Source organism: Trametes versicolor (assembly GCF_000271585.1).
Source record: "Trametes versicolor FP-101664 SS1 unplaced genomic scaffold TRAVEscaffold_11, whole genome shotgun sequence".
NCBI classification, from domain to species: domain Eukaryota; kingdom Fungi; phylum Basidiomycota; class Agaricomycetes; order Polyporales; family Polyporaceae; genus Trametes; species Trametes versicolor.
Window position 1 is genome coordinate 1,160,209 of NW_007360331.1, and position 21,724 is coordinate 1,181,932.

The following is a 21,724-nucleotide window of genomic DNA, read 5'->3' on the forward strand; positions in this document are numbered from 1 at the left end:
CCGAACTTCACAGTTATACGTGCCCAGACGCAAGATGTCAATACCGCTCCTGTGGGTATCAGGCCCGGGAATACGGAGAAATAAGAGTTCTTTGCAGCGTTTGGAAGCAACGAAAGGGCTTGTGAGGCAGCTTTTAAAACCGGCTCCGAGCACGAGTACTAGTGTAGTCAACCAGAAGAAACTTACTGTAACAACCCCAACCCGGGGTGCGAGGAATACCCACAGCTCATACGGCGCACATGCTTAGACGGACGGAGACATCGCGGAACTCACCGTGTCCACCAACAGATAGTGTGGTATCACTCGGTATCATATTTGACGCACTGTCCTCTTTCACCATTCGCCCTGTAGAGGTTTCCTCACAGAAATGGACTTGTGGATCTGCGCGGATAGGTACTGCGTTTTTCACAGAGAGTTGAAGGCAGTAAGTGGGGTTCAGCGTTCAAGTTTGATGCAAGCGAGTCTGCAAGATGGTGGTAAGAGGCAGAAGGTGGTAAGCGCCGATGGTAGCGGACTCACTCACCATGCGATAAGATTATATTCTGCGCCCCTTGCGGCCGCGCTACGGTGGCGATTTCGATTTGCAGTTGCAGTCGCGTCGCGGTGGACGACATGAACGTTGAGGCCGTCTCCCACAATGAGCCCCGTCTCACTACGGAGCGCTCCTGGATACTGGTGTTCCCAGGCCGGATGCAAGTGCCACAAGAAATGGAAATCGCGCTCGAGTTCAACACCAACGCCGGTGAGAAGACTCCATCCTCCTCCTATTAGTATCAAGCGCGTTCCCTCTCGCACTCTTTACAAGGCGGTTGTGGACGCTGGTTACCATTCTCATCGCAGAGTCTTAAACTGCGGATCACAAATCTGCACCACAAGTCATCGCATCACTTCCGTGTCACATACGCTCGAAAAAAAGGGTATTCGTAACGCTAAGCAGAAAAGAGCTCACGACTATACAGGTACAGATGACGTACAAACGATTCGAAACCTACGAACCCGATTCGTCACGGCCTTGACACCCAAACTCCATTTCCGCAAAAACTTCGGCATTCGAAGAACTGGCGAGCGAACGTTCAGTAACGACAACTCACAGAATATACAGGTTACAGCCAGCGACTCACGACTTCGCGTTGAACCCTTCGTCTTTATCTCTCCGACGTCAGCCTCACGCTGCTGCGCAAGTACAGTCTCAGGCTGGGGGGCGGCCCCTGGAGGCGGAGCGTTGAGAGCCGCGTATGCGCGTTCGCGCGCCGCCTGTATGATGCTGGCGGTGGTCGCATATCAGTGAAGTTTCCGCTTCGTGTTACTCCAGTTATTAGTGACGTACCTCACAACAGCGTCGCGCTCTTTGAGGAAGTCAGGCGGGCTTGCGATATCTTCTTGCTTGAGGTTCCCTGCAAGGTCGAGCCACAGATCGACGAGCGGAATCACACCCATGTCTCCGTTGGGCCCGTCGAAGATATCCATAACGGCGTCCACGCTATTCTCCGACTCATCGCTCAGGGTGCTGTCCGCGTAGCTACTGCTGGAGTTGACTGATGACGTGGAGGCCGATGCAGATGTCGGGCGGTGGTCGAAGGACTCTTCGTGATCCGGTATCACAGGCTTCGTTCGTTGGAAATTATGAATTGATAACTGTGAGGGATAGAGCGACGACACTCACCTGCGCAGCAGGGGCCTGCCATCCAGTAGCAGCCCGATATTGACGTCGCAGCTCACCCATACGCAGCCTGTCCTCTCCCAAGTATCTTTCCAACTGTCTGAACTCCGAGAAAGGCAAAGAGGTGGCTTCTCGCTCATCGAACTGTTCCGGTCGTGCGCGGACACGGATCTCCATCTTGAACTCCGCCCAGTGATAGCAATTGCTGTACGGGAAGACCGGCTTCGTGCGCACAGGGGTGCGCCCCAAAGGGTGGGACGTATTCGGAAAGATGGGGACGCACATGTCCGCGGCGTATCCCTCCTCTGTGTTCTCCGCTCGCAGGGTAGGCGCTATGGCACTGACGTCGTAACGATACCATGGTTTGTTGGGGAACGGAAGCTCCAACTCCTGTAGGCAGAATGAGCTTTCGATCTACAGCCTCACGACAAGAATTTGGAAGATACTCACATGATCAATATATATGAGGTACGCCTTGGTTTGCAAGGCCTCCGCGGCGGACAAGGCTTCCGGGTCGTTGAGATCTTGCACCATGGCGACTGGATTCATGCGAATCACACCATAGGATCTCGTATTCGGGCTGAAGAATACGGTCATAGCTCTCTCAGCGTCAGTGAGTGGTTGATGCATGTTGCGCAGATGCGTTCGTTATCGTATCCAGGCGGTAAGTCGGTGTGGGCTGCCAGCAGATAGCTTTGTGGGATGAGGCGCAAGATGACAGGAGGGGGCGAGGGCACTGGCAAGAGATGTGAGGTCGCTCTTAGTGTGAGCGCAGCATCTTATCGAGAGATATCGTTTGCCGACAGAGGCCCTAGCGCAGGACAGTGGAGAACAAGGCCGTAACGACGGGGAACAATAAGACCTTGTTCTGAGCCACGCGATACTGTTTGTGCCTGTTGATCGGTGTGGGCATCTAGACGCCCGGATCGCATTGGTGTCACAGATTACTGGCCTTCTGACGGAATCTGACCGACTTCGGGTCCTCTTGTTCTTGCGAGTACAACAGGAGACTATTGTCTTCGTTTCCAGCTCAGGTAACGCAATGTACTTTGGTCTGCTGCGCGGGGACCCAGAGGTCTTGTCTCGACGCGGAGCGACCACAAGATGAGGTACCTTCTGGAACTTGGCGGGCGGCGCTGGGACTCTGATTTGGCGTGGCATGCTCGACGCTGAGCCTATATATATTGTATGAAGAGCGGTATTGAAGAATAACATCTTCCTCTTTCTTCCACGCTTGCTAGCTTCCTCTTCCCCCCGCCCTTCCCCGAGCTTGAACCGCAACAAATTCACTATGGGCAAACTTGGATGTCTTAGATGTAACCCAGATCGGTACCCGGATCCCAAAGAAGCGACGAAGTACTACCGCGGAGAAGTGTTCGAGATCCAGGAGTCTGTGTTCACCCCTATCGAGGAGATCTTTGCCAAAGACTCGCGCCTGACCGGCGACGCCCTCCGTCGCTCCCGTCGCTCGCTGCGCAGCATCCGTACTAAGGAGCACGCCACTCACAAGCGTCGCCCCGGCATTCTCATGGAATACGTGGTTGAGAACGCAGAGATTGGGGTGTCTAACGTCTGGATATGCATCATGGCTACGTTCGAGGGGACGCCGATCGAAGACCTTCCCTGGATTTTCCGACACTTCTGCATGCAAGTATACACAAAAAATGCGGCCGTAGTGGAGGACGTCCACTTCCACTCTCTCCCCGATTGGTATGTGCGCAAAGCTACTACGCAGTGGATCATCATGTGGCCGTTCAAAACGACGCGCGGATTGGGCGCGCGATGGAAAGAAACCGGGGGTGCGAGCTGGGAGCAACGCGCGACGATGGTTTTCGGTGAAAACAACGTAGACAATCTCGATAAATCCTGCGACGAGAGATACCTCGAGTGGAAAAAGCTCTGTGCGTTGCGACCCGGATTTGCCGCAGAGAAGGAGCAGGAGTACAGGGTACGTACCTTATCATTCAGCATACCCCGCTATCGCGTCTCATGAGCGTCACATAGGATTACCGGAAAACATGGAGGGAGTCAACAGCGGTATGCGCGTACATTTTCCTGTCTTGATTCGGCAAGCTTATGATCATGTGTAGGGTTCGCGGACAGCATCTCTTGGATCGCAGGAGTCGACGGCTGTCTCCAAGCAGCCACTGGGTTATGATGCTCAGAGCATCATTTCCCAGATCATCTACGAGGATCAGGTCAGCGTCTTCAATGAGAAGGCACAATACGCTATATACGAGGTACGGGAACCTCGCAACACCGCGTCGCCGTGTGCACCAGCTGACTGCACATCCGACTCTAGCCTGAGACTCGCGGTCCCGAGAGCGTGCGCTCCAAGCGCCCTAGGCGCCGCTCAAGAGGGCCAAATCGGACATCCAACACCTGCTCTCTGGCAAGCGTAAGTGTTGGACATGCGATACTTGCGGCGTTGCGCTTATCCCTTTGCATCTTCGCGACTTCAATCAGGTCAATGATGGAGCATCCGTGTGCGGCATGGGCCTCAAGCAACGAAGCCCGACGCGTGAGGCGTTCAACAACCTCGCGAAGCGACTCGCCGTCGTCGCGCCCTGGGGAACCGCGTAAGGGGTCTGAGGCAGCTCGCTGGACGAGCTGGCCCATTAGCAGGCGTAGTTGCCGTTGAAGATACCACAATCCATAATGATACCCCACCCTCCTTTTGCAACCGAAATTACGACCCCCATGTTATTCATAATGTAGAGAATTTGAATGTACCACGATAGTCAGATGTGAGTCAGGACGATTCAACGTCCCCAGGCCCAGTGATCTCCTTGTCGTCGACCCCTGGTAGGAATTGACACCTGCTTCGAGTGAGAGTATATCTGAAGCGACTAGTAGCCAAGAGGTACAGCTGTATTGCGCGCGAGTTTGTTTGAGAGATGGTAGTGAGTCAGAGGCGATGGTGGTTCGCGATCAAGAAACCGTGAGAGTAGGCGCCGGTAAGGTCCTCAGCCAGATATCCACGTGTCGGCTGAGTTAACCACATACCGTGACGTTCCGTACGTCTTATAGAGAGAGTGCACTCCACGGCGGGCATCCGGGCATATTGTACCAGACAAAAGTCAGTCAATAGGTAACCTTACAATCAACACGTGACACTATTTGAGCACATAGTCGAGCATAGTCGTCCAAAAGGCCTTGTTCCGGCACATAGTTAACCTTACCGTGCGGCTATGACACGACTTTTGTCCGGTGCCATATGCGGGGATGCCCGTCGTGCTCATGAAGTCAATAAGTTTAAATTATGACACATTGGCGATACCTCTTGTGTTGTAAGACCACGATACACATGTCACATACAAACAGACACATTTCACTGGTAAACTTTAGTCCTTCCGCCGCGGACTGCCCGGAACCAGAGCCCACAGTGCGATCATCATGCCCATCATCGACACCAATCTGGCGCATCGCGTCAATAACACGCATCTTGGATTTGGCAGGATATGAAGATAGAAACACTTACAGCGGCTGCAGTCCCTTGATCCCGACCTTGCTCGCGAGCGCGCCCGTGACGAACGGCAGGAACGCCGACCCGGCTTGACCGAATCCGGAGATCCATCCAATGCATCCCGTGAGCAACCAGGGTGGTAACACGCGCGCGGCGTGGTTGATGACGATGGGGTAGATGGGCCCGAGTAGCAAGCCGACGAAGGAGATGGCGACACCCCCGCCGATGAGCGAAGGGACGAGCCATACGACGAGTTCAAGACTGATTACAAATGAGCAAATGAGTGGCGATAACGGAGGATTTGACATACCCAACTGCGATGATGGAGTAGAGGAAGACGGCGCGGCGCTCCCCAACCTGAGAGGCAGAGTATCAGGTAAACGCTAGGGAACATGCGTAGGGTCACGTACCTTCTGGTTCACCCATAGAAGGCCGACCCGGCCGACGGTGAGACCTACAACGCGTGTGAGCTTGAAGCCTCCTTGAGATAGAATCACGGACGGACTGACCGCCGAAGAAACCGGAAGCGATGTACCCGGACGAGGGGCCTCCTCCACGCAGCTGCTTCACATATATGACAATCCATCCTATACCCCAACAGCACATGCGTCATCATCGAGATACAGTCGAGATGCGCACGCGAACGCACCACCAAGGGTGACCTCGACACCGATATAGATGAGGACGAAGAATGCAAGGAGGTGCAATGCGCGCAACCGGAACATCTGTTTGTACTTGCTACCGTCGGCGCTCCCGCGCTCGTCGCTGCTCGGGGCCTGGCCAATTTCTGCTAGGCATGCTGTGGGCGAACGCGTGAGCACTACTCACTAGCACCTCCGCGATGCAAAGAGGAAAACAAGCAGACTGACTATCTTGATCCTTGAAGCGGAAGACGGCGATCAGGAGCGCGGCATTCGACAACGCAATCCCCAGTGAAATGAGGTAGTGGTAGGACCACATGCGTTGCTGTGCAAACTGCGTGGCCACGAGGGGCGCGGCGAACGCACCAGCACCTACGCGATATTCGCAACCGTTAATAAGGAGTAGACGGCGAAACGCCCCACTCTTGGCTGCGACATACCGTAAACGGCGTGCAGGATACCCATCTTCGTAGACGGGCTATCTTTGATGGAGGCGACGTAGCTGTTGGCACCTGCGTCCTGTGTGTGCATGTTATTAGACCTGCACACGAGATGCGCGAGACAAAACTGACCTGAAGAGCAATTCCAAGGCCGTTCATGAAGTATCCCATGACGAATACGGGGAAGGGCGGTGCTGGTGCTGCTAGTGTGTAGCCGATAATCTGTGCAATCGATCCTATGATGCAGTAACGTCAAGAGAAAATGCAGGGAGAATATGCAGCATTACACACCGACTATCATAACCTGCAGTGTACGAATGCATCAGCGCAATGACACGCGGCGAAGAGGCATGCGGGCGCCACGTACTTTGCCAAAGCCAAGGCGATCCGTGAGCCACATGTTCCCCACGGCAGCGATCACGAACCCCTTTCCAAGTGATCAGCATATTGAAATACGCCAACGGAGGTGAAAATGACGTACGAGGCAATTGAAGACAAAGATGAGAGATACGAGAGCGAAGTTGACCTGTCGGGCATATCCAAGTCAGTCAGCTCGGACGGCTCCCTCTCGGCGGATGTCGACGTAAACATACGTGGTACACATGCTGTATCCGATCCAAAAGAGGGCCGGTAGTTCCGTCGTTCCATCCCGCTAGGAAGAGTGTCCAGCACAGCGTCGCAAACTGGAACCTAGCTAAACGGCGCGATGCCGGTGTTGACGCCGAAACAGCCGTCGACGGCGCGGCAGACTGGGAGTCCACTCTCGAAACAGTCTGGATGGTGCTGTGCTGCTTCATTAGCGCATCGTCGTCCGTCGTGGCGGATCGTGAGATCGCAAGGTTTTCCTGGACGAGACCATGAGGAGGGCGGGAATGAACCGCGGAGAGTTCGATGCCAGCATCCATTAGCAACGGTATACGGATGCAAGTGTCTCTTTGTTTCGGAAGAGTATTGTGGAGGTAAAGTGTCCTGAGATACGAGTTAGCGATCCGCAGAGAAGTTGAGCCTCGGAAGAGTATATGTACTTCACCCACAACTAAGTTCAACCTCGCGCGAGTCACGTCGCTCCGATGTAGACGGGGAGACAACGCCGTCTAACTGACGTGGAGCCATCGATCAGACAAGAGCTGTGCACATGTCGTCGTGTGCATTCCGCGTAGGTATGCCCAAGAGACATTTGAATCCGCTACGAGGACCGGCGTGAGCGTTAGCGCTACGCCGCCAGCGATGTAAGCGCTTTCGGAGAATAGTCGGAAATACCGCATGACGTCCGCCAGCCACGTATTGCCCTCGCCATCGTGTCGAATCAATGGGACACAACAGGCGGCAGCAAGCTTTTAAGCAGCGCAGTTTCTTGACACTTCCCCTGAGAATGGCGTGCGAGATCGAGCGGATGACGGAGGCGGATGAGGAGAAGGCCACCCGCTGAGTGCAGGTGCCAAGTCCGCGCAAGACCGGAGACGGGGACCAGTCATATATCATACTCGAGGTGCTTCCGGGCTTGAGAAGGAAGTTTAGCATCAGAGCGCAGCATGGGACGTAGGGCACTCACCTATTCGCGTAGACTCAACCTCTGCAAGATGGGGGAAGGTTGAGCGGCAAATTGGCGTATGGGTACTCACACATCGGATTCGTGATTCTCATGTCCCTTGCAGGAAGACATAGCATTTACGTATATCGTGCCTAACATCGTACGCGGACTAATGGTGGGTCTTGAAACCTTCGATGATCCCCTGGTACGCAGGCCTCTTCACAAATTCCTGTGATACACCATTAGACCACGTCCTCGAAAAGAACAAGCTGAGGAACGTACGTCCGTCCAGGGACACGCGTCTCCCTGCCCAGGGAACGTGCCCGGGATCCACGAGTACTACCCGTCCACCCGACATCAGCACCTCTCACACACCGACAATCTAGAAGACGCACCTTGTCCGTAAAGTCCCACAGCGTGACCCCGACGCACTTCGGGACCGCGTTGCACGCGGCGACGACGGTCTCGTAGTCCGCCTTCTGCTGCGCAATGCCCGCGGCCGTCGGCGGGAGCGCCGTGAAGCGGATGTCGAGCTCCGTGATCGCGACCTCGAGCCCGAGCGCGACGAACTCCTCCATGTTCTGCTGCAGCGTGGGCGGGACGCCGCCGACCTCGAAGTGCGACTGCAGCCCGACACCGTCGATCGGGACGTTTTGGCTCTTCAGGTCCTTGATCAGGCTCTTGAGCGCGTCAGACTTGGCGCCTGCGAATGGGGTGGGTAGCCGTTAGGGCTCTGCGACCAGTAGACGGATGCGAGGGGTCGTACCTATGCCTTCGATGTTGAAGTCGTTGATGTAGAGCTTCGCTTTGGGATCGGCTGCGCGTGCTGCGTAGAGAGCGAGCGGGATGTAGGTGGTGTTGAGCGTATTGAAGAAGATATCAGAACGGAAGGTTCCGTCGTCGTTGAAAGCCTCTACCAAAGTTCGAGATGAGTACATGCTCATCCGGCAAGTCAAGAAAACGAACCATTGATGACGTCCCAGCTGTCTGGATTTTCCGAAATAAGCCATTAGCCTCAATTTAGCATTGCTGACACGCTGGTACGTACACCTGACGCGCACTAGATTAGATTGTTGAACAAAATTACAAGTAGGGCATTGTACTCACACATGGCCTTGGTAGTGGTTCACGAGGTTGAAGCAATGCCGCGAGACGATGAACGCGAGCTCGGGCGCACTGAATGTACCGGTTTCGAGCCAGTCGGGAAGCTGGTTGTGCCACACGCAGTTGTGTCCGCGCAGCAGCTTTCCCGTCTTCTCAGTGAAATCCGCGATGATGTCCCCGTCCTGAAACGTGAAGACCCCTTCCTCTGGCTCCGTCGCGAACTGCACGCCAAAGTCAAACTCGGTATGATCAGAGCACAGTACGCGAAACACGCACCCATTTCATGACGTTCGCGGGCGTAACCTGCCCGAACTCGGCGTTGCTCTTCAGGATGTTGAGGTACGTCGTGTCGTTCCACTGCTCGCTGTTCGTCGCCGTGCCCAGGTAGAGCTTCCGCGCACTCTTCGCCGCCAAATTCAGCCCGGAGATGGGGAACAGTGCACTACTCGCATCGCTAGCGGGTAAAGCGAACGCGCCACGGAGCAAGATGGAAAGCGCGAGCAGCCCCTTTGACAGAGAGAGCATGGCGAGGTGCAACGCGGGAAGCAGGGGCGAGTACAAAGACCACCACGCAGTTCACGGCGACTCCGGGCTACCTTTTATCGAGCGTCGGCCCGCCCGCTATGGCCGCACCATCACCCGCCGCGACGGGCACGCATGCTCGCAGGTCGTAAGAGATGCGTTCGTGACCTAGATCGTTGCAACTTTTGAGACTCGGCGGCCTCCGGACGCATTAAGAAGCCCCTGAGTAGAGAGGCGTACCTGGAAGAAAACAGCCACATGACCTCGTAGCGGACGTCTGCGGCTGTCCGCCCTCGATGTTGGGCGCAGGACGAAGTCGACTCCGCTGTCGGGTGATCTTCGGCTTTTTATAGGTTGCTAAAATGTGGGAATGACTCGCAGGCCCTGTCGGGCTGAGTGTGTCATGGGGCACCGGTGCATGCGCGAAACGGCAATTGTGCAGAGGCGTTCGTTGTGTAGAACGCCGGATGTTCTTGCGTCGAGATAGACACGGTAAGTCATGACCAGAGGCGAGGTCACCTTCGCTCGATCGATCGAGGATGTATCTTGCAGATCCATGTTTTGGTTACTCAGCTTCACTTTTTTAGCGCATGTGTCGATGCGGGGCGGGTACAGAACTAAAAGCGGCCTTCTGATCTGTGGACATCGATATGTCGTCGTGTCATTGGCCGAGAAACCGTCGGGTATTGGGGCAAACTCTTCTATAAACAAGCAAAATATATCCCACTCTGAGACTTTGGATGGGTGAGTCACTCTTACTATGCGAGAGGCGCATAAACGTACCGTACGTTCTTCTCTCACCTGATGATGGTGGTGGTTTGAGCGAGAGCCGGCGTGGCGCTCTAGCGCCGGGAGCACGGCTACAGCGGCCTCCCGGGCCTTCGGGGCCGACGGTACGCCGCGGCATGGGTGCAGACAAGAGTTTGAGCAGCGATTTGGGCTCGGTCCTCCCGTTGCTCTATGCCCACTCGAGTTGAGGCCCACGACCACTAGAAGGCCCTTGCAGCCTGGATTCAAACTCTGAAACCGTGCACAGGTCTCTGAAAAGGTTCACCGTAGACTCCGACCTATTAAAAACATTACTAATTCGACATATGATACTTATGTGGCCTGTATAAACTAAGTACTACACCCCCTCAGAAGACACGCTTCAACAGAGAGCTAGAGACGTTCGCAACTCGCGTCCAGAAGCCTGTATTGTGGAGATACAATGATAAGGGACGAAGGCAGAAACAGATGCTTGGCATCCAACTCACCTTCAGGTTTTGCGTTCGGCTCCTTTCGGACCCTGTCGCTCGATAACACTCCGACGCAATGAACCTCAGGCTCAGAGCACAGGGCAGGGGTCTCGCACTCGGGGCTCGTCTGCGCGAAATGGTGAGCATTTGTCCGAGCCTGGCTCTCTACGACAACCCTATCCCAGCCGAAATTGTCAGCGCAGCGCAGACGAGCAGTGCGAACGAGACTCTACCTGACTAGCTGATCATACTGCTTCACGAACTCCATTGGGTCGGGAATGTCTTCTTCCACGAAATGCGCACCGATGTCAAGCCACATGTTAACAATGGGTAGACGATTCTCCTGGTTCGCGTCAGAGTCTAGACCGAAGACGTCCACCCCACAATGGGCTTCGGATCCCTCGGGACCGGTGTAGATAAATGACTTCGATGATTCGGAGTCACACTGTGAGCTATACACGGACTCGCAGTCCGCCCGAGACTCATCGTCATCATGATATCGCTCGCCCGGTTGATAGTTGCCCATATGCGAGGACCGAATCGACGATGCTGCAGGAGAACGTTGCTCATGTCCGAGCTCACTCCCCGGCGGTGGTGGAGAGCGTGAGCGCAGAGATACACCGTCCTTCAGTTTCTGCACTGCGGTCTCTTGCTCTGACGAGGGTTCTGGGGCGAGGGCAGCGTTCGCGATGTCCGAGAATCCGGTCTTCGCTTCCCAAGTGCGCGCACTCTTTGAGATGTCGTGAGCTCGGATGTACTCCATATCCACGTGCTGAAGGGGAGGCAGCGACACCCGTTCCTCCGGAGTGTATCTGCGCCCATCGCTCCAGATGCGGAGGTCCATGACTACGTCGGGTCCGATCCAGTGGTAGCAGTTGGCGAACGGAAACGAGGGTTGCGGGCGCAGTGGCTCGCGGGTACCGGAGGGATGCTGAGTATTCGGGTAGATGGGGATGCACATATCGGGGGTGAAACAGTACTCTGGGTCTTCTGGGCGCAACCCCGGACCGACGAGGTGCACCATATACTTGAACGTCGAGTTTCCGGGGAAAGGAAGCTGCAGAAGCTGCGCGGGCGTTAGCGTCGCGTTGATATACAGTGGACCGAGAGCAGACTTACAACGTCCAGGTACACGATACACTTCGTCGTCTTGATGGCGGCCCCGGCAGCGCTCGCGATAGGATCGTTGAGAGGTAGCAAAGTCTTCTCCACGTCGATCTCAATCACGGCGTACAGGCACGGCATGGGGAAGAAGGTCATGGTAGTAGTGTCGAGGGTTGACGAAGGAAGGAATAGATTGCAGAGAAGGGATCCTCAGCCAACAGAGAGGAGTACGCTTATATGCTAGGTCTAGTCCAAGACAATGGATGCCACAGCCATCATGTCGAACAAAGGCTTAACAATGCAACGCCACCCGCTTACGCCACTTCTTTTCTGGCAGCGAGAACCGGCCGCAAAAGCCACAGTCAAGTACAGAGCCGTGGACTCCGGGCTTTCAATGCCATCCTGGATCCGAGATGGCAATGCACGGCAGACGTCCTGAATAGACGGATGGTGTTGGCTGTCTGAGAGAACTGCGGGTGGCCATTGTGTTTTCCGACAACAGCAAAGAGGCTCGGGTGGGCCAGTAAATGGCTATGTGTATATAACCCTTCACTCGGGTGCATCATTTCCAGCCCCACCGCTCCTCCGTCTTCGTGGCCGTCTCTGGCAACCACATCAGGTCTCCCATGGCTGATTCTCGTCGCTCTGTCACTGCTACCTCGGACTCCGCTCGCGATGGTGAAAGCGCGGAACCACAGCTGCCACAAGGCAGCGATTACAATCCTGGCGACATATGCTGCGTCCACGAGACTATGGCGACAGTCGCCGAGCACATACTCAAAGGGAGCCCCGGAATCAAGGACGACCCCGTCCTGGTGAAGCAGTGCACAGACTCGCTCTTTCGCATCTATAACTTCGCCTTGGACCCTTCTCGACGTCTAGGCAGGGCGCGTCCATGTGTCCTGTTTACGCCGGCCAATCGTGATCAGCAGGGCCACTACCCCGACAATCGAATCTACCGGCCGGGCCCTCTCATCTGCATAATGGCCACATTTGACGGGAAGCCGCCGAAAGACAGGGTTTACCTGGATTTCATGGTTCCCGTCTTCCCGAACTGCGAAGAGGAGGATGGCAACTCACCTTCTGCGCGTCCCGGCTCCGGGTCTCTGCGTATCTCGGGACCACAGCCTTGGAAGCATGAGAAGCAACTGATAATCGCGTTCCGGTATCGCTCCCCGAGTCAGGTCCTTGGCACCTGGCCGCTCCGCCCGAATGGCCGCAAAGGAGGGTCGAAGATGTCCTTACCCAGCATACCCGATAGCGGCGTAACGGGTCCGGATTATTGGCTCGACAGGGAGGCATATGCCTGGCTGGTGAAGCAGTGCAATCAGCGGCTTGACGAGTGGTCCGCGCAGTGTGAGGCCGACCTCACTTTCGCACCGCGCTGTGCACAGGAATACAGGGTGAGCGGATAGTGACCAACTGAGGCTTTCCAGAAACCGTTGATGTTATTTACAGAGTACCCGTGCCGCAGCGGCTCTGGAATGGGCGGTAAGCTTATACACCATGTGCGTCGGTATGTGTGGTCTGACCGAACCGTGCAGCGGGGGAGTTGTTCTAGTTTTGCAAGCATGAACGCGCCCTGCGCAAGGCCGGGGACTCCGTCAGGGCGTGTGCCCGAGTCGGGGAACTTCGCCGCACCAGGATCACCGCTTCGTCGTAGTGTCACTTCGCCGCGCCACAGTCGCCCATCTAGTTTGAAGGTGAGCGGAGTATGGTCATTCTTCAGAGAAATCAACCTCACGCTCTTCGTGCAAGCAGAGTGGGAAAGGAAGAGATCGAGGGCTCACTGAGCCCATGAGGTCGCTGAATAGGAACTTGTCCAACTTGTCTGTGCAGAGTTGAGCCATGTCCCGGGTTGCGGCGTAGGAGCCTTGCGCGTGCCTGAGTCCGTTGTAGTCGTTGTGTTGTATTTTAGCTGGTGTGAGATGCGGCTCTCTCGATGTGTTCCACTCTATTCCGCTTACATCATATTCATACCTTTTTGAAGAGCCACCACTTGCAGTGTATTCCGGGCGCAAGTAGTTAGGTACAGAAACTATTCACCTCAGACTCGAAGGACAAGCAGATGGACGGAGAGAAAATGAAGCAGCAATTCGGCAGAATACCTTGACATGAAGTGAGCCGCTTTACCTCCGAGTCGTCGCAGCGTAGCTGGCACTTACCGATCATCACCCACGAGTGCACTTTGTGCGGTGTAGCATGATGAAGCACTAGTGGTGGTGCGGTGTTACCCGAGGCCGTGGTGATGGGTACAGGAGAGGAGGGAACTTGAAGGGAGGTCTCGATGAGGGCTGTCATCCACGTGGCAGCCTGGGCAATGGGCGCTTAGCGACAAAGCATTCCGGTCGTTGAACTTGAACTCGTCCTAGAGAGTCTAACTGCAGTCTGCAGCCTCCTGGGCCAGCCTGAGAAGGCCTGAGCCTTCAAGTGCACAAACAGTTCATGGCTCTCATAAAGAGAAAATATAAAGGTACGATCATCAGCTTAGACAGAGGCTTTACGCGGTGTTGCTTTACCGGGGCGCCGATTTTTGCAGAAGTTGCGATACTCAGGCAAGACGTTCGTCCCACCTTGAAGCTTTGAAGCTTGGAGAGGTATTTACTTCATGATCTCATGGCGCTGATGAACGGAATCATTGATGTCGGCATTATTCTCCTCTTTGAAAGGTACACTGATATCCAATCATGCATAAGAGAACGACAGCATATCATTGCGGACATCGCGGTCGCGGCCGAACGGTGAACTTGAAGACGGAGCTGAGTAAGCACCTTTTTTCAAAGGGATTTCCTTGTACTCAAAACTATTTTGACAACTCGCAGTTACCACGATACATTCGATGACGGCCTTAACTACACAGCTTCAGGAGAGGCAGAGCATGGAGCGAGAGGTGCTCGATAGTCGACCCCAGAAACCTAAGCTCACAAGTTGAAATGAGCAGGAGAAAATAAGAAGCGAAATAGGATTGGGGCTCACCTTGCCACCGACGCTGCATGCCACCCAACCCCGCCCACGCATCCTTTTTCTCGCGCCGCTCGGCAGCGTGCAAAATCCTGGTACGCGCCTTGCTCTCTGCGATGATCCTGTCCGCGTCGTGAGTACATCCAGCGTTAACGAGCATCCACAGGACGTACCTGACGATCTCATCATACTGCTTGGCGAACTCCATCGGGTTCGGAACATCGTCGTCCTTGAAGTGCGCGCCAACATCATCCCAGACCTTGACGATAGGAAAGAGCTCCTCCCTCTCGCCAAAGTCCAGCCCAAAGATGTCCGCCTGAGCCAGGGCTTCGGAAGACCGGTTGACGCCTTCTGACGGTGGGTCATAGCTCAACGAACTACAGCCAGAATTTGACCCACACACTGACTCGCAGTAGTGGATGGGCGAATCCGGCGAGGACGGTACATCCTCCTGGTCTTCCGCGTCCGGTGACGACTTGTCCGAGTCCGCCGGGTCCGAGTTATCCGCCTGCCCCTGCTCTTGCGGCATACCTTCCTCCGACGGTGTCCCTTCCCCGCGCAACGCGTCGTCCCTCGCCATTCGAGCGCTGAAGGCCCTGGATACATCATCCGAATGGAGATCGTCCAGGTCGACCAGCTGGTCCGGCGGAAGCGACACTCGTTCCTCCTTGGTATACGTGCGGTCGTCGTTCCAGATACGGATATCGAAACGCATGTCCCCACCGAACCAGTGGTAGCAGTTGCTGTACGGAAACGGGGTGCGCGGCTTCAGGGCTTCACGTTCGCCAGATGGGTGGAAGGTGTTGGGGTAGATCGGGGCGCACATGTCGGGCGTGAGACACCGTTCCGGGTTTTCAGGCCGCAGTCCGGGGCCGATAAGGTACGTCGCGTACTTGAAGGTCTTCACGTCAGGATATGGGAGGCTCAACACCTATGTGATCATAAGCTTTGTTTCGCGACGCTGTAGGATGAAGGGACACATACCGTTTCCAAGAAGACAATACATTTGGTTGTCTGTAGAGCGGCGGCCGCCTCGTTCGCACTCGGATCATTGAGGCCTTCGAGGGTTTTCTCCTTGTCAATTTCTACGACAAGATACGTTCCGGGAAGAGGGAAGAAGGTCATGCTGCAGAGTGTGTCGGTGAGTGGCGAGATGGTGGTGGTATTGCAGATGGTTGTAAGGTCTACGCAGCGCACCGGAACACGGCCCTTTATGGGACGGTCACACAATGGGCTGAGTGATTATGTTGACGAACAAAAGGCGGAACACTAACCACTGCCGGCTTGGGATGTGGCTGGGGCGTAATGTGACGAAGCGAAGCCTCTAAGCCGCAATGGAGCGCCACAGGGCCAGCTGGGACAAAGCCAGTTCTTTGTCGCGTGTGGTTTTTGGGCACGGTAGAGTGTCGACCGGTGCCGCACCAGGGCATAGATGTTCAAAGCCGTACCGTAGTATACAAAGGACAGTCAAGCCACCCAGAAGAAGAATGGCGATCCTGATCACTGGGTCCAGCATGGCGGTGCGTTCCCAGCGATTGCCGTGGCTGCAACAGGAGTAGCACATAGTATGCGCAAACCAGCGAACAAACACAGCGTCAGGACGGCGATATGGTTATAAGCCCACCGTAGGAGTTTTGGTGAGAGTCCCGCTCCTCGCCTACTATCTCTGCCTCATTGCTTTCCTCCCCGGGGTCTCGATGGCGCCATCACCCTGTCCGCACTACGAGTGCTCTGATATGTCAAATTCCTCAAAGGCTGCTCAAAGGAACCGCGAGGAAAAACTTCCAGACGTCGGCAAACTCAACCCTGGCTATGTCTGCTGTGTACACGAAACTCTGGCCACCGTTGCAGAGCTCATCTTTAAGGACAGTCCCGGAGTCAAGGAGGACCCCGACCTGCTGCAGAAATGTATAGACCAACTGAAACGCATTTACCACCCCGTCGATCCTAACAACCGGATGGGCAAGAAACGCCCATGCATTTTTCTCTTCGCCGCAGAGAACAACCAAAATGCCGATCGTGCGATTCTTAACGGCGCCATTATCTGTGTCATGGGGACCTTCGGAGGCGAGACGCCGCCTGACGAGGTATACCAGCATTTCGGTGTCCGCGTGTTCCCGAACAGTGGACTGGGCCCTTAAGACAACGCACCTGACGGGACTTCGCCTCGAGACCACATCCACACATGTCCCTCTCCCTGGCACCATGAATTCCAGTGGATTATCGCTTTCTCCTACTACAGTCCGAGCCCCCTGCTTGGAACTTGGCGGATCCCCAAGGATGCGCGCTCTTCGGGCAAGAGTGGCCAATCCAGCACGTTCATCCCAGGGGCGCGCTATCATGGCGAGACCGCGCCGCACTACTGGCTAGACAAGGAAACCCGAAGATGGCTCAAGAAACAGTGCGAGGAGCGTCTTAAGACGTGGGCGGAGAAGTGCAGGGCGAATCCTGCCTTCGCGCGGGGCTGCGTCTTCGAGTACCGGGTGAGTTCACCGCCACTTTGAATGCTTCCTGTCCGTGTGATTTGGGGCTGATGGTGTGATAGTACAACCGAGCGAAGGCGAGCCAAAAATCCTGGGTGAGCAAATTTCGGACACTGCGCGCTGACCTTCTACTGACTGCAAGCGTCCAGGCAAGCCACGTCAGCCTGAATAGCGCGAAGACATGTGCGTCGCGGGCTGCGAGATTAGGTACCCCTCTGGGTACCGTACCAGAGACGGATAAGTTCTCTGTCACGTCGCCACACCGCAGCGGGAAGCCGTCATCGTGCCACAGTCGGGCGCACAGCCTGAAGGTGAGCTCATCGTCTTGCCGTGACGGAAGCATCAGTCGCTCAAAGAATGCTAGTCGGTTCAGAGCGCAAAGGGCAAGAGCAGAGGTGCTCGCGAGTCCTTGAAGTCGGTTCGCAGGCAAATATCGAACCTGGCCCTTCCGATGCTATCGTGAACCGTCAGCATTGGCTCACAGGCTTCTGATGCGATCATTACGGCGTACTCACCACGGTACAATTGCGGAGTTGTTTGGTCCCAGTAGTTGATAACATTCCTTGACGTGTACACTATGAGGCCACGAAGCCTTCCCCGTTATGTCTTGTGTAGATGAGGTTATATCACAATGCGTCGCGACCTCCGAGAAGGAGCTAGGGTCACCCAAATATTTTGTGCCAAAGTCATCTATTCATACAGTCGAACATCAGGAACCTATGTATATGGAGCGGCCGTCTGCGCGCTGAGGTGAGCACTGTGTGTCAGATGCAAATATCATGAATACAGCTCACCTTGCTCAGACAAACACCGTTCAGTGCGGTATGTCGCAGACTCGCTCTACTCATCTCCAGAGCATTGCTTCGCCGAGACGCAGCCCTTTTCCCAATCGGAGGCACGCAGCCACCTAGAGCGCGCTTTGCTCTCCGTGATGATTCTATCTCTGATGTTAGCTCGAGTCACGATGGGTGAATGTGGGCCATACCTGACGATCTGGCTGAACTGCTCGGCAAACTCCATAGGGTTCGGAACGTCGTCCTCGCTGAAGTGCGCGCCAACGTCGGGCCATACGTTGACAATGGGGAGAAGGTCGTCGTTCTCATCTTCGTCGATGCCGAAAATATCCATCAGCGCAAAGTGATCCGCGAGCTCCGCAGGCGATGCAGGGTTCGACGACGCGGAGTCGCTGTCCGAATCGTCGTAGTCGGTCGACTCGTCCGCGGACGGCTCATCTTGCTGCTCGGACGGAGGCGGAGAGTGCTCGAACTCCGCCGAGCGAGCCACGTGCGGCTCTTCCACCAGTTCCTGCTCCTCCTGCGTTTCCTCCTTCGGCGACGCACCCGCACCATGCGCGGCATTTTGGGCCTCCATGGCGTCGAGGGCCCTCCAAACGTCCCCGCTCCGGATACGTTCCAGCCTCACTTGCTCACTGGCCGAAAGCGACACCCGCTCCTCGGCGGTATAGGAGTGGCCGTTGTTCCAGAGTCGCATGTCGAAGACCATGTCCGGTCCAAACCAGTGGTAGCAGTTGCTGAACGGGAACGGCCCTGTGCGAGGCTGCAGGGCCTCCCGGCCAGCGGAAGGGTGGTAGGTGTTTGGGAAGATGGGGAGGCACATCTCGGATGTGAGGCAGCGCGTCGGGTCTTCCGGGCGGAGTCCAGGGCCGATGAGTTGCGATGCGTACTTGAATGTGGTATCTTCCGGGAATGGGAGACGCAACAACTGTGTGCCCATCAGATGAATCCAACGCGTGAAGGCGAACACGCACGTACCATGCCCAAAAAGACGATGCACTTGGTGGTCTGCATCGCGGCCGCGGCCGCGTTTGCAATCGGGTCATGGAGAGACTGGAGGGTTTTCTCCACGTCGATCTCAACGACTGCATACGTGCCAGGAAGAGGGAAGAACGTGTGAGACATGGTGGGTGACAGAGACAGCGCGTTTAGCGAGGTAAGGTTCTCAGAGACGGCGGTAGTGTGTTGCGCGCTGCAGACTAGAGGACCACTATTTATGATATGGTCGTCGCACAATGGACCTTATGACCACGATGATGGCAAACAAAGACTGAGCACGAGTAAGCTGTATCACTCCTAAGGCTGCATTTTGCCTTTGCGTCATCCGTAATGCCAACCATGGGAAAGATAGAACGCTTACATTGGCGTCAGGGCCGTTAAGACGTCTCTCAATGTCAGATTTGAGCTCCACGCGAACTAGGAGGGGCCACTGGCAGGGCCCAGATCGCAAAGACCTAAAGCTTGAGAGTGTGCCACATTACGAACACTTCCAGATGAATTGGATCCTGAAGTATATTCGCCCATGTTGAACGAGAAACAAGAGATAGACGTGCAGTGAAAGGATCGTACAAGTTGAATCGAGGAAGAGATGCGAGTTGGATACCGAGAGAGAGAGAGGCCGATGAGCGGCAAGTAATATCCTCTTTGGGACGCCCTCGTGGCGGCAACGAGCGCCTATATCACCTCGGTCCTGGCGTCTCTGCGCGCGACAAGCTTCGTTGCTCTTTGGTTCCGACAAACTACGCTCGAGTCCACTTCAGACGTGTGCCACGACGCAGCCTAGAAAAAAAGCTTTCTATACCACTGGTAATTCCATGGTACCTCTACCGCAGCCGCGGCGGCCAGATCACCACGATGTCTACAGATAACATCTTGCAAGGCCGCGAGATGGCAACAGATACTTGGACAAGGCGCTATTGTTTTACGAGCCAGGCAGTCATCAACGTTCAACGCTGGTACCTGCTCACGCGGAAGGAACACTTGTTTTCTGCGGTACTTAACTGGCTGCACCGTTGGCTTCCTGTCGACCAATCTCCGGCCTAGCTGAACATCTTCCTCCAGTAATTCTCAGGCAGGCTGGTCGTCAGATCCCCAACATCACTTATCGCTTTCGCAGGGTTGTCTCCGCGGTGCCCCTCATCGGCGGCATGGCTTCTCAAAGGCTGTTCTTTAGCCCCAACTCGCCTTGCTATGCTGTCATACGCATGGACCCCGTGGCGATGGTAAGGAACCTGGACGACGCCGAAGCAATGGACGCAGCTCGTGCCATGGCACCGCAGTCCTACGTCGTCTTCCTCAGCCTCGTCAGCCGAATATGACCTCTTCCTGCTTCCATATTCTATTCTAACACAGATTCTCTGGCAGGAGCTAGAACTCCCATTCCCAAACAAGCCGTGGTATCGATACGCGGTCAACGTCGTCGCACCATCTCTGCGCGAAGAGGATGCGGAAAAACGGATCACCGCGGACATGTGCAGCCCCATATATCCGAACAGCCAACACCCTGCCGGCCGCGAACCTCTCCATCCCGACAAACCCTTCCCTTACGCGAACTGCTACCACTGGTCGGGGGTAGAGATGGATATCCGGGTGCTCGCTCGACCCGAGGAGTTTGATCAAAACCAGGCGATCGCGCTCCCTCTCCGCGAGTACATGCGGTGGGACGAGCTTCAGTTAGAGGATGCCTTGCGCATGATGAGCCCGGAAGGATCTGTAATTGATGCCGATGTGCCAGAAGACCTGTCGCGACTTCCAGCAGAACCGCCCCACGATCCCACTGTCCCAATACTGGACACTGCGTTGAGCTCCTGGGCACCCGTCGGCCCCAGCATCCCATCGACGGGAGACCATCAGGCTAACGTCCCGATGTCGACGTCCTCTCGATCATTGTCCGATAGCTGTGATACTCGCAGCGTCAACAGCGAGAGCTCGGAGAGCGATCTCGACAGCGTCGACAGGATCATGGCAATGGGCATCTTCTCCGGCCCGAACCAGGACCTCGATCTTCTTCCGCTCTGCGAGCTCTGGCTGGACATGGCCCCGCAACTCAAGGAGGAAGACATCCCGAACCCTACCGGGCTGTTCGAAGAGCGCGACGAGATCGTCAGGTGAGCATGTCCACGTCTGCGCCTCGCTTCAAAGTGCGCTGATAGTTTATGGGCAGGATCATACAGGACGCGCGCGTTCGCGCGTATGCAGCTAGAAACGCGGTGGGCCCACCATCCGTTGCGCGCGAAGTGCATGCACGCAACACGGACACCTCGGTCAATAGCCAGTCACCCGTGGAGCGAAAGCGACGGCGTGAGTGCAGTTCTATCCCTTGCGGTCCTTCGAAGTACGCGGTGCTGACTGTTGGCGCACGCCGCACGTCTAGATTTACGGCCGCGCAAGGTGTGGCGCAAGTTGCATGCCCGTGTCAGATCTCTGGCTTTGTCCCGCCTCTAAATTGCCTAGTCCATGTTAGACAATGTCTGCTGAATACTATATATAATGTGCTCAGTCTTCTTGCCTTCGCCTCACGATATTCCTACTGGAAACGCTTGCGGCCGCGATCTTTGCGCAAAGTTCCAACTTATTGGCCGGCTAGCTCAGTTGGTTAGAGCGTGGTGCTAATAACGCCAAGGTCGTCGGTTCGATCCCGGCGTTGGCCACACTTTTGCTTCTCTCGACTGTCGCCTCTTGCTGCCAGACCTCCCGCCACATCATACCGCTCGCAGAGCACAATCGTTGAACTCACACACCCCGAGTCGCAATTCCGACAAAGCGTCATCATTTTTTGAG

General features: G+C 55.5%; 11 protein-coding genes and 1 non-coding gene across 12 annotated transcripts; 5 read left to right on the top strand and 7 right to left on the bottom strand.

The window, feature by feature from the left end:
• Nucleotides 1-831: 831 nt before the first annotated feature.
• Nucleotides 832-1,723, bottom strand: TRAVEDRAFT_23364 (uncharacterized protein; the record flags this gene model as incomplete). Its single annotated transcript, XM_008044371.1, has 5 exons — nucleotides 832-864; nucleotides 997-1,058; nucleotides 1,122-1,264; nucleotides 1,328-1,635; nucleotides 1,664-1,723. 5 exons carry the CDS (start codon nucleotides 1,721-1,723, stop codon nucleotides 832-834), a joined length of 606 nt encoding a protein of 201 aa, XP_008042562.1.
• Nucleotides 1,712-2,245, bottom strand: TRAVEDRAFT_80708 (uncharacterized protein; the record flags this gene model as incomplete). Its single annotated transcript, XM_008044890.1, has 2 exons — nucleotides 1,712-2,050; nucleotides 2,111-2,245. Coding segments are annotated over 2 exons (474 nt in total), but the record flags the coding sequence as incomplete, so codon positions are not given.
• A 706-nt stretch (nucleotides 2,246-2,951) lies between these two features.
• On the top strand, nucleotides 2,952-4,243 carry TRAVEDRAFT_74413 (uncharacterized protein; the record flags this gene model as incomplete). The annotated part of the gene is made up of 5 exons (XM_008044891.1): nucleotides 2,952-3,608; nucleotides 3,665-3,697; nucleotides 3,751-3,900; nucleotides 3,963-4,058; nucleotides 4,127-4,243. The coding sequence occupies 5 exons, from the start codon at nucleotides 2,952-2,954 to the stop codon at nucleotides 4,241-4,243; spliced, it is 1,053 nt and encodes a 350-aa protein (XP_008043082.1).
• Nucleotides 4,244-5,004: 761 nt separating this feature from the next.
• Nucleotides 5,005-7,112, bottom strand: TRAVEDRAFT_51909 (MFS general substrate transporter; the record flags this gene model as incomplete). The annotated part of the gene is made up of 13 exons (XM_008044577.1): nucleotides 5,005-5,077; nucleotides 5,142-5,387; nucleotides 5,437-5,483; nucleotides 5,537-5,580; nucleotides 5,636-5,713; nucleotides 5,776-5,925; nucleotides 5,996-6,139; nucleotides 6,208-6,286; nucleotides 6,340-6,443; nucleotides 6,499-6,511; nucleotides 6,575-6,634; nucleotides 6,689-6,733; nucleotides 6,801-7,112. 13 exons carry the CDS (start codon nucleotides 7,110-7,112, stop codon nucleotides 5,005-5,007), a joined length of 1,395 nt encoding a protein of 464 aa, XP_008042768.1.
• A 727-nt stretch (nucleotides 7,113-7,839) lies between these two features.
• Nucleotides 7,840-9,410, bottom strand: TRAVEDRAFT_154147 (endo-1,4-beta xylanase). Its single transcript, XM_008044892.1, has 7 exons — nucleotides 9,119-9,410; nucleotides 8,844-9,063; nucleotides 8,705-8,725; nucleotides 8,505-8,651; nucleotides 8,134-8,441; nucleotides 8,021-8,077; nucleotides 7,840-7,967 (listed from the first exon to the last, which is right to left on the bottom strand). Exons 1-7 carry the CDS (start codon nucleotides 9,365-9,367, stop codon nucleotides 7,908-7,910), a joined length of 1,062 nt encoding a protein of 353 aa, XP_008043083.1. The 5' UTR covers nucleotides 9,368-9,410; the 3' UTR covers nucleotides 7,840-7,907.
• A 1,090-nt stretch (nucleotides 9,411-10,500) lies between these two features.
• On the bottom strand, nucleotides 10,501-11,862 carry TRAVEDRAFT_51911 (uncharacterized protein; the record flags this gene model as incomplete). The annotated part of the gene is made up of 4 exons (XM_008044578.1): nucleotides 10,501-10,556; nucleotides 10,621-10,778; nucleotides 10,836-11,668; nucleotides 11,722-11,862. The coding sequence occupies 4 exons, from the start codon at nucleotides 11,860-11,862 to the stop codon at nucleotides 10,501-10,503; spliced, it is 1,188 nt and encodes a 395-aa protein (XP_008042769.1).
• A 470-nt stretch (nucleotides 11,863-12,332) lies between these two features.
• TRAVEDRAFT_23368 (uncharacterized protein) lies at nucleotides 12,333-13,402 on the top strand (the record flags this gene model as incomplete). The annotated part of the gene is made up of 3 exons (XM_008044372.1): nucleotides 12,333-13,109; nucleotides 13,165-13,197; nucleotides 13,370-13,402. The coding sequence occupies 3 exons, from the start codon at nucleotides 12,333-12,335 to the stop codon at nucleotides 13,400-13,402; spliced, it is 843 nt and encodes a 280-aa protein (XP_008042563.1).
• A 1,166-nt stretch (nucleotides 13,403-14,568) lies between these two features.
• TRAVEDRAFT_51913 (uncharacterized protein) lies at nucleotides 14,569-15,792 on the bottom strand (the record flags this gene model as incomplete). Its single annotated transcript, XM_008044579.1, has 4 exons — nucleotides 14,569-14,621; nucleotides 14,683-14,789; nucleotides 14,841-15,598; nucleotides 15,652-15,792. 4 exons carry the CDS (start codon nucleotides 15,790-15,792, stop codon nucleotides 14,569-14,571), a joined length of 1,059 nt encoding a protein of 352 aa, XP_008042770.1.
• Nucleotides 15,793-16,403: 611 nt separating this feature from the next.
• TRAVEDRAFT_51914 (uncharacterized protein) lies at nucleotides 16,404-17,613 on the top strand (the record flags this gene model as incomplete). Its single annotated transcript, XM_008044580.1, has 5 exons — nucleotides 16,404-16,754; nucleotides 16,884-17,150; nucleotides 17,213-17,245; nucleotides 17,300-17,461; nucleotides 17,515-17,613. The coding sequence occupies 5 exons, from the start codon at nucleotides 16,404-16,406 to the stop codon at nucleotides 17,611-17,613; spliced, it is 912 nt and encodes a 303-aa protein (XP_008042771.1).
• Nucleotides 17,614-18,671: 1,058 nt separating this feature from the next.
• TRAVEDRAFT_78244 (uncharacterized protein) lies at nucleotides 18,672-19,051 on the bottom strand (the record flags this gene model as incomplete). The annotated part of the gene is made up of 2 exons (XM_008044893.1): nucleotides 18,672-18,872; nucleotides 18,923-19,051. Coding segments are annotated over 2 exons (330 nt in total), but the record flags the coding sequence as incomplete, so codon positions are not given.
• Nucleotides 19,052-19,798: 747 nt separating this feature from the next.
• Nucleotides 19,799-21,388, top strand: TRAVEDRAFT_51916 (uncharacterized protein; the record flags this gene model as incomplete). Its single annotated transcript, XM_008044581.1, has 6 exons — nucleotides 19,799-19,936; nucleotides 19,988-20,004; nucleotides 20,061-20,247; nucleotides 20,309-21,051; nucleotides 21,108-21,244; nucleotides 21,318-21,388. The coding sequence occupies 6 exons, from the start codon at nucleotides 19,799-19,801 to the stop codon at nucleotides 21,386-21,388; spliced, it is 1,293 nt and encodes a 430-aa protein (XP_008042772.1).
• Nucleotides 21,389-21,520: 132 nt separating this feature from the next.
• TRAVEDRAFT_t176 lies at nucleotides 21,521-21,594 on the top strand. The gene has a single exon. It is a non-coding gene; the product is annotated as a tRNA-Ile (tRNA).
• Nucleotides 21,595-21,724: the final 130 nt, after the last annotated feature.

What these genes read in the sequence shown, in the direction of transcription:
- TRAVEDRAFT_154147 (XM_008044892.1), bottom strand. Translation starts at nt 9,367, where the DNA reads ATGCTCTCTCTGTCAAAGGGGCTGCTCGCGCTTTCCATCTTGCTCCGT. An exon ending in CCACTACCAAGGCCATGTGT is followed by an intron (nt 8,726 to 8,843) that starts GAGTACAATGCC and finishes CGGAAAATCCAG; the next exon opens with ACAGCTGGGACGTCATCAAT. An exon ending in CTTCAACATCGAAGGCATAG is followed by an intron (nt 8,442 to 8,504) that starts GTACGACCCCTC and finishes CCCCATTCGCAG; the next exon opens with GCGCCAAGTCTGACGCGCTC.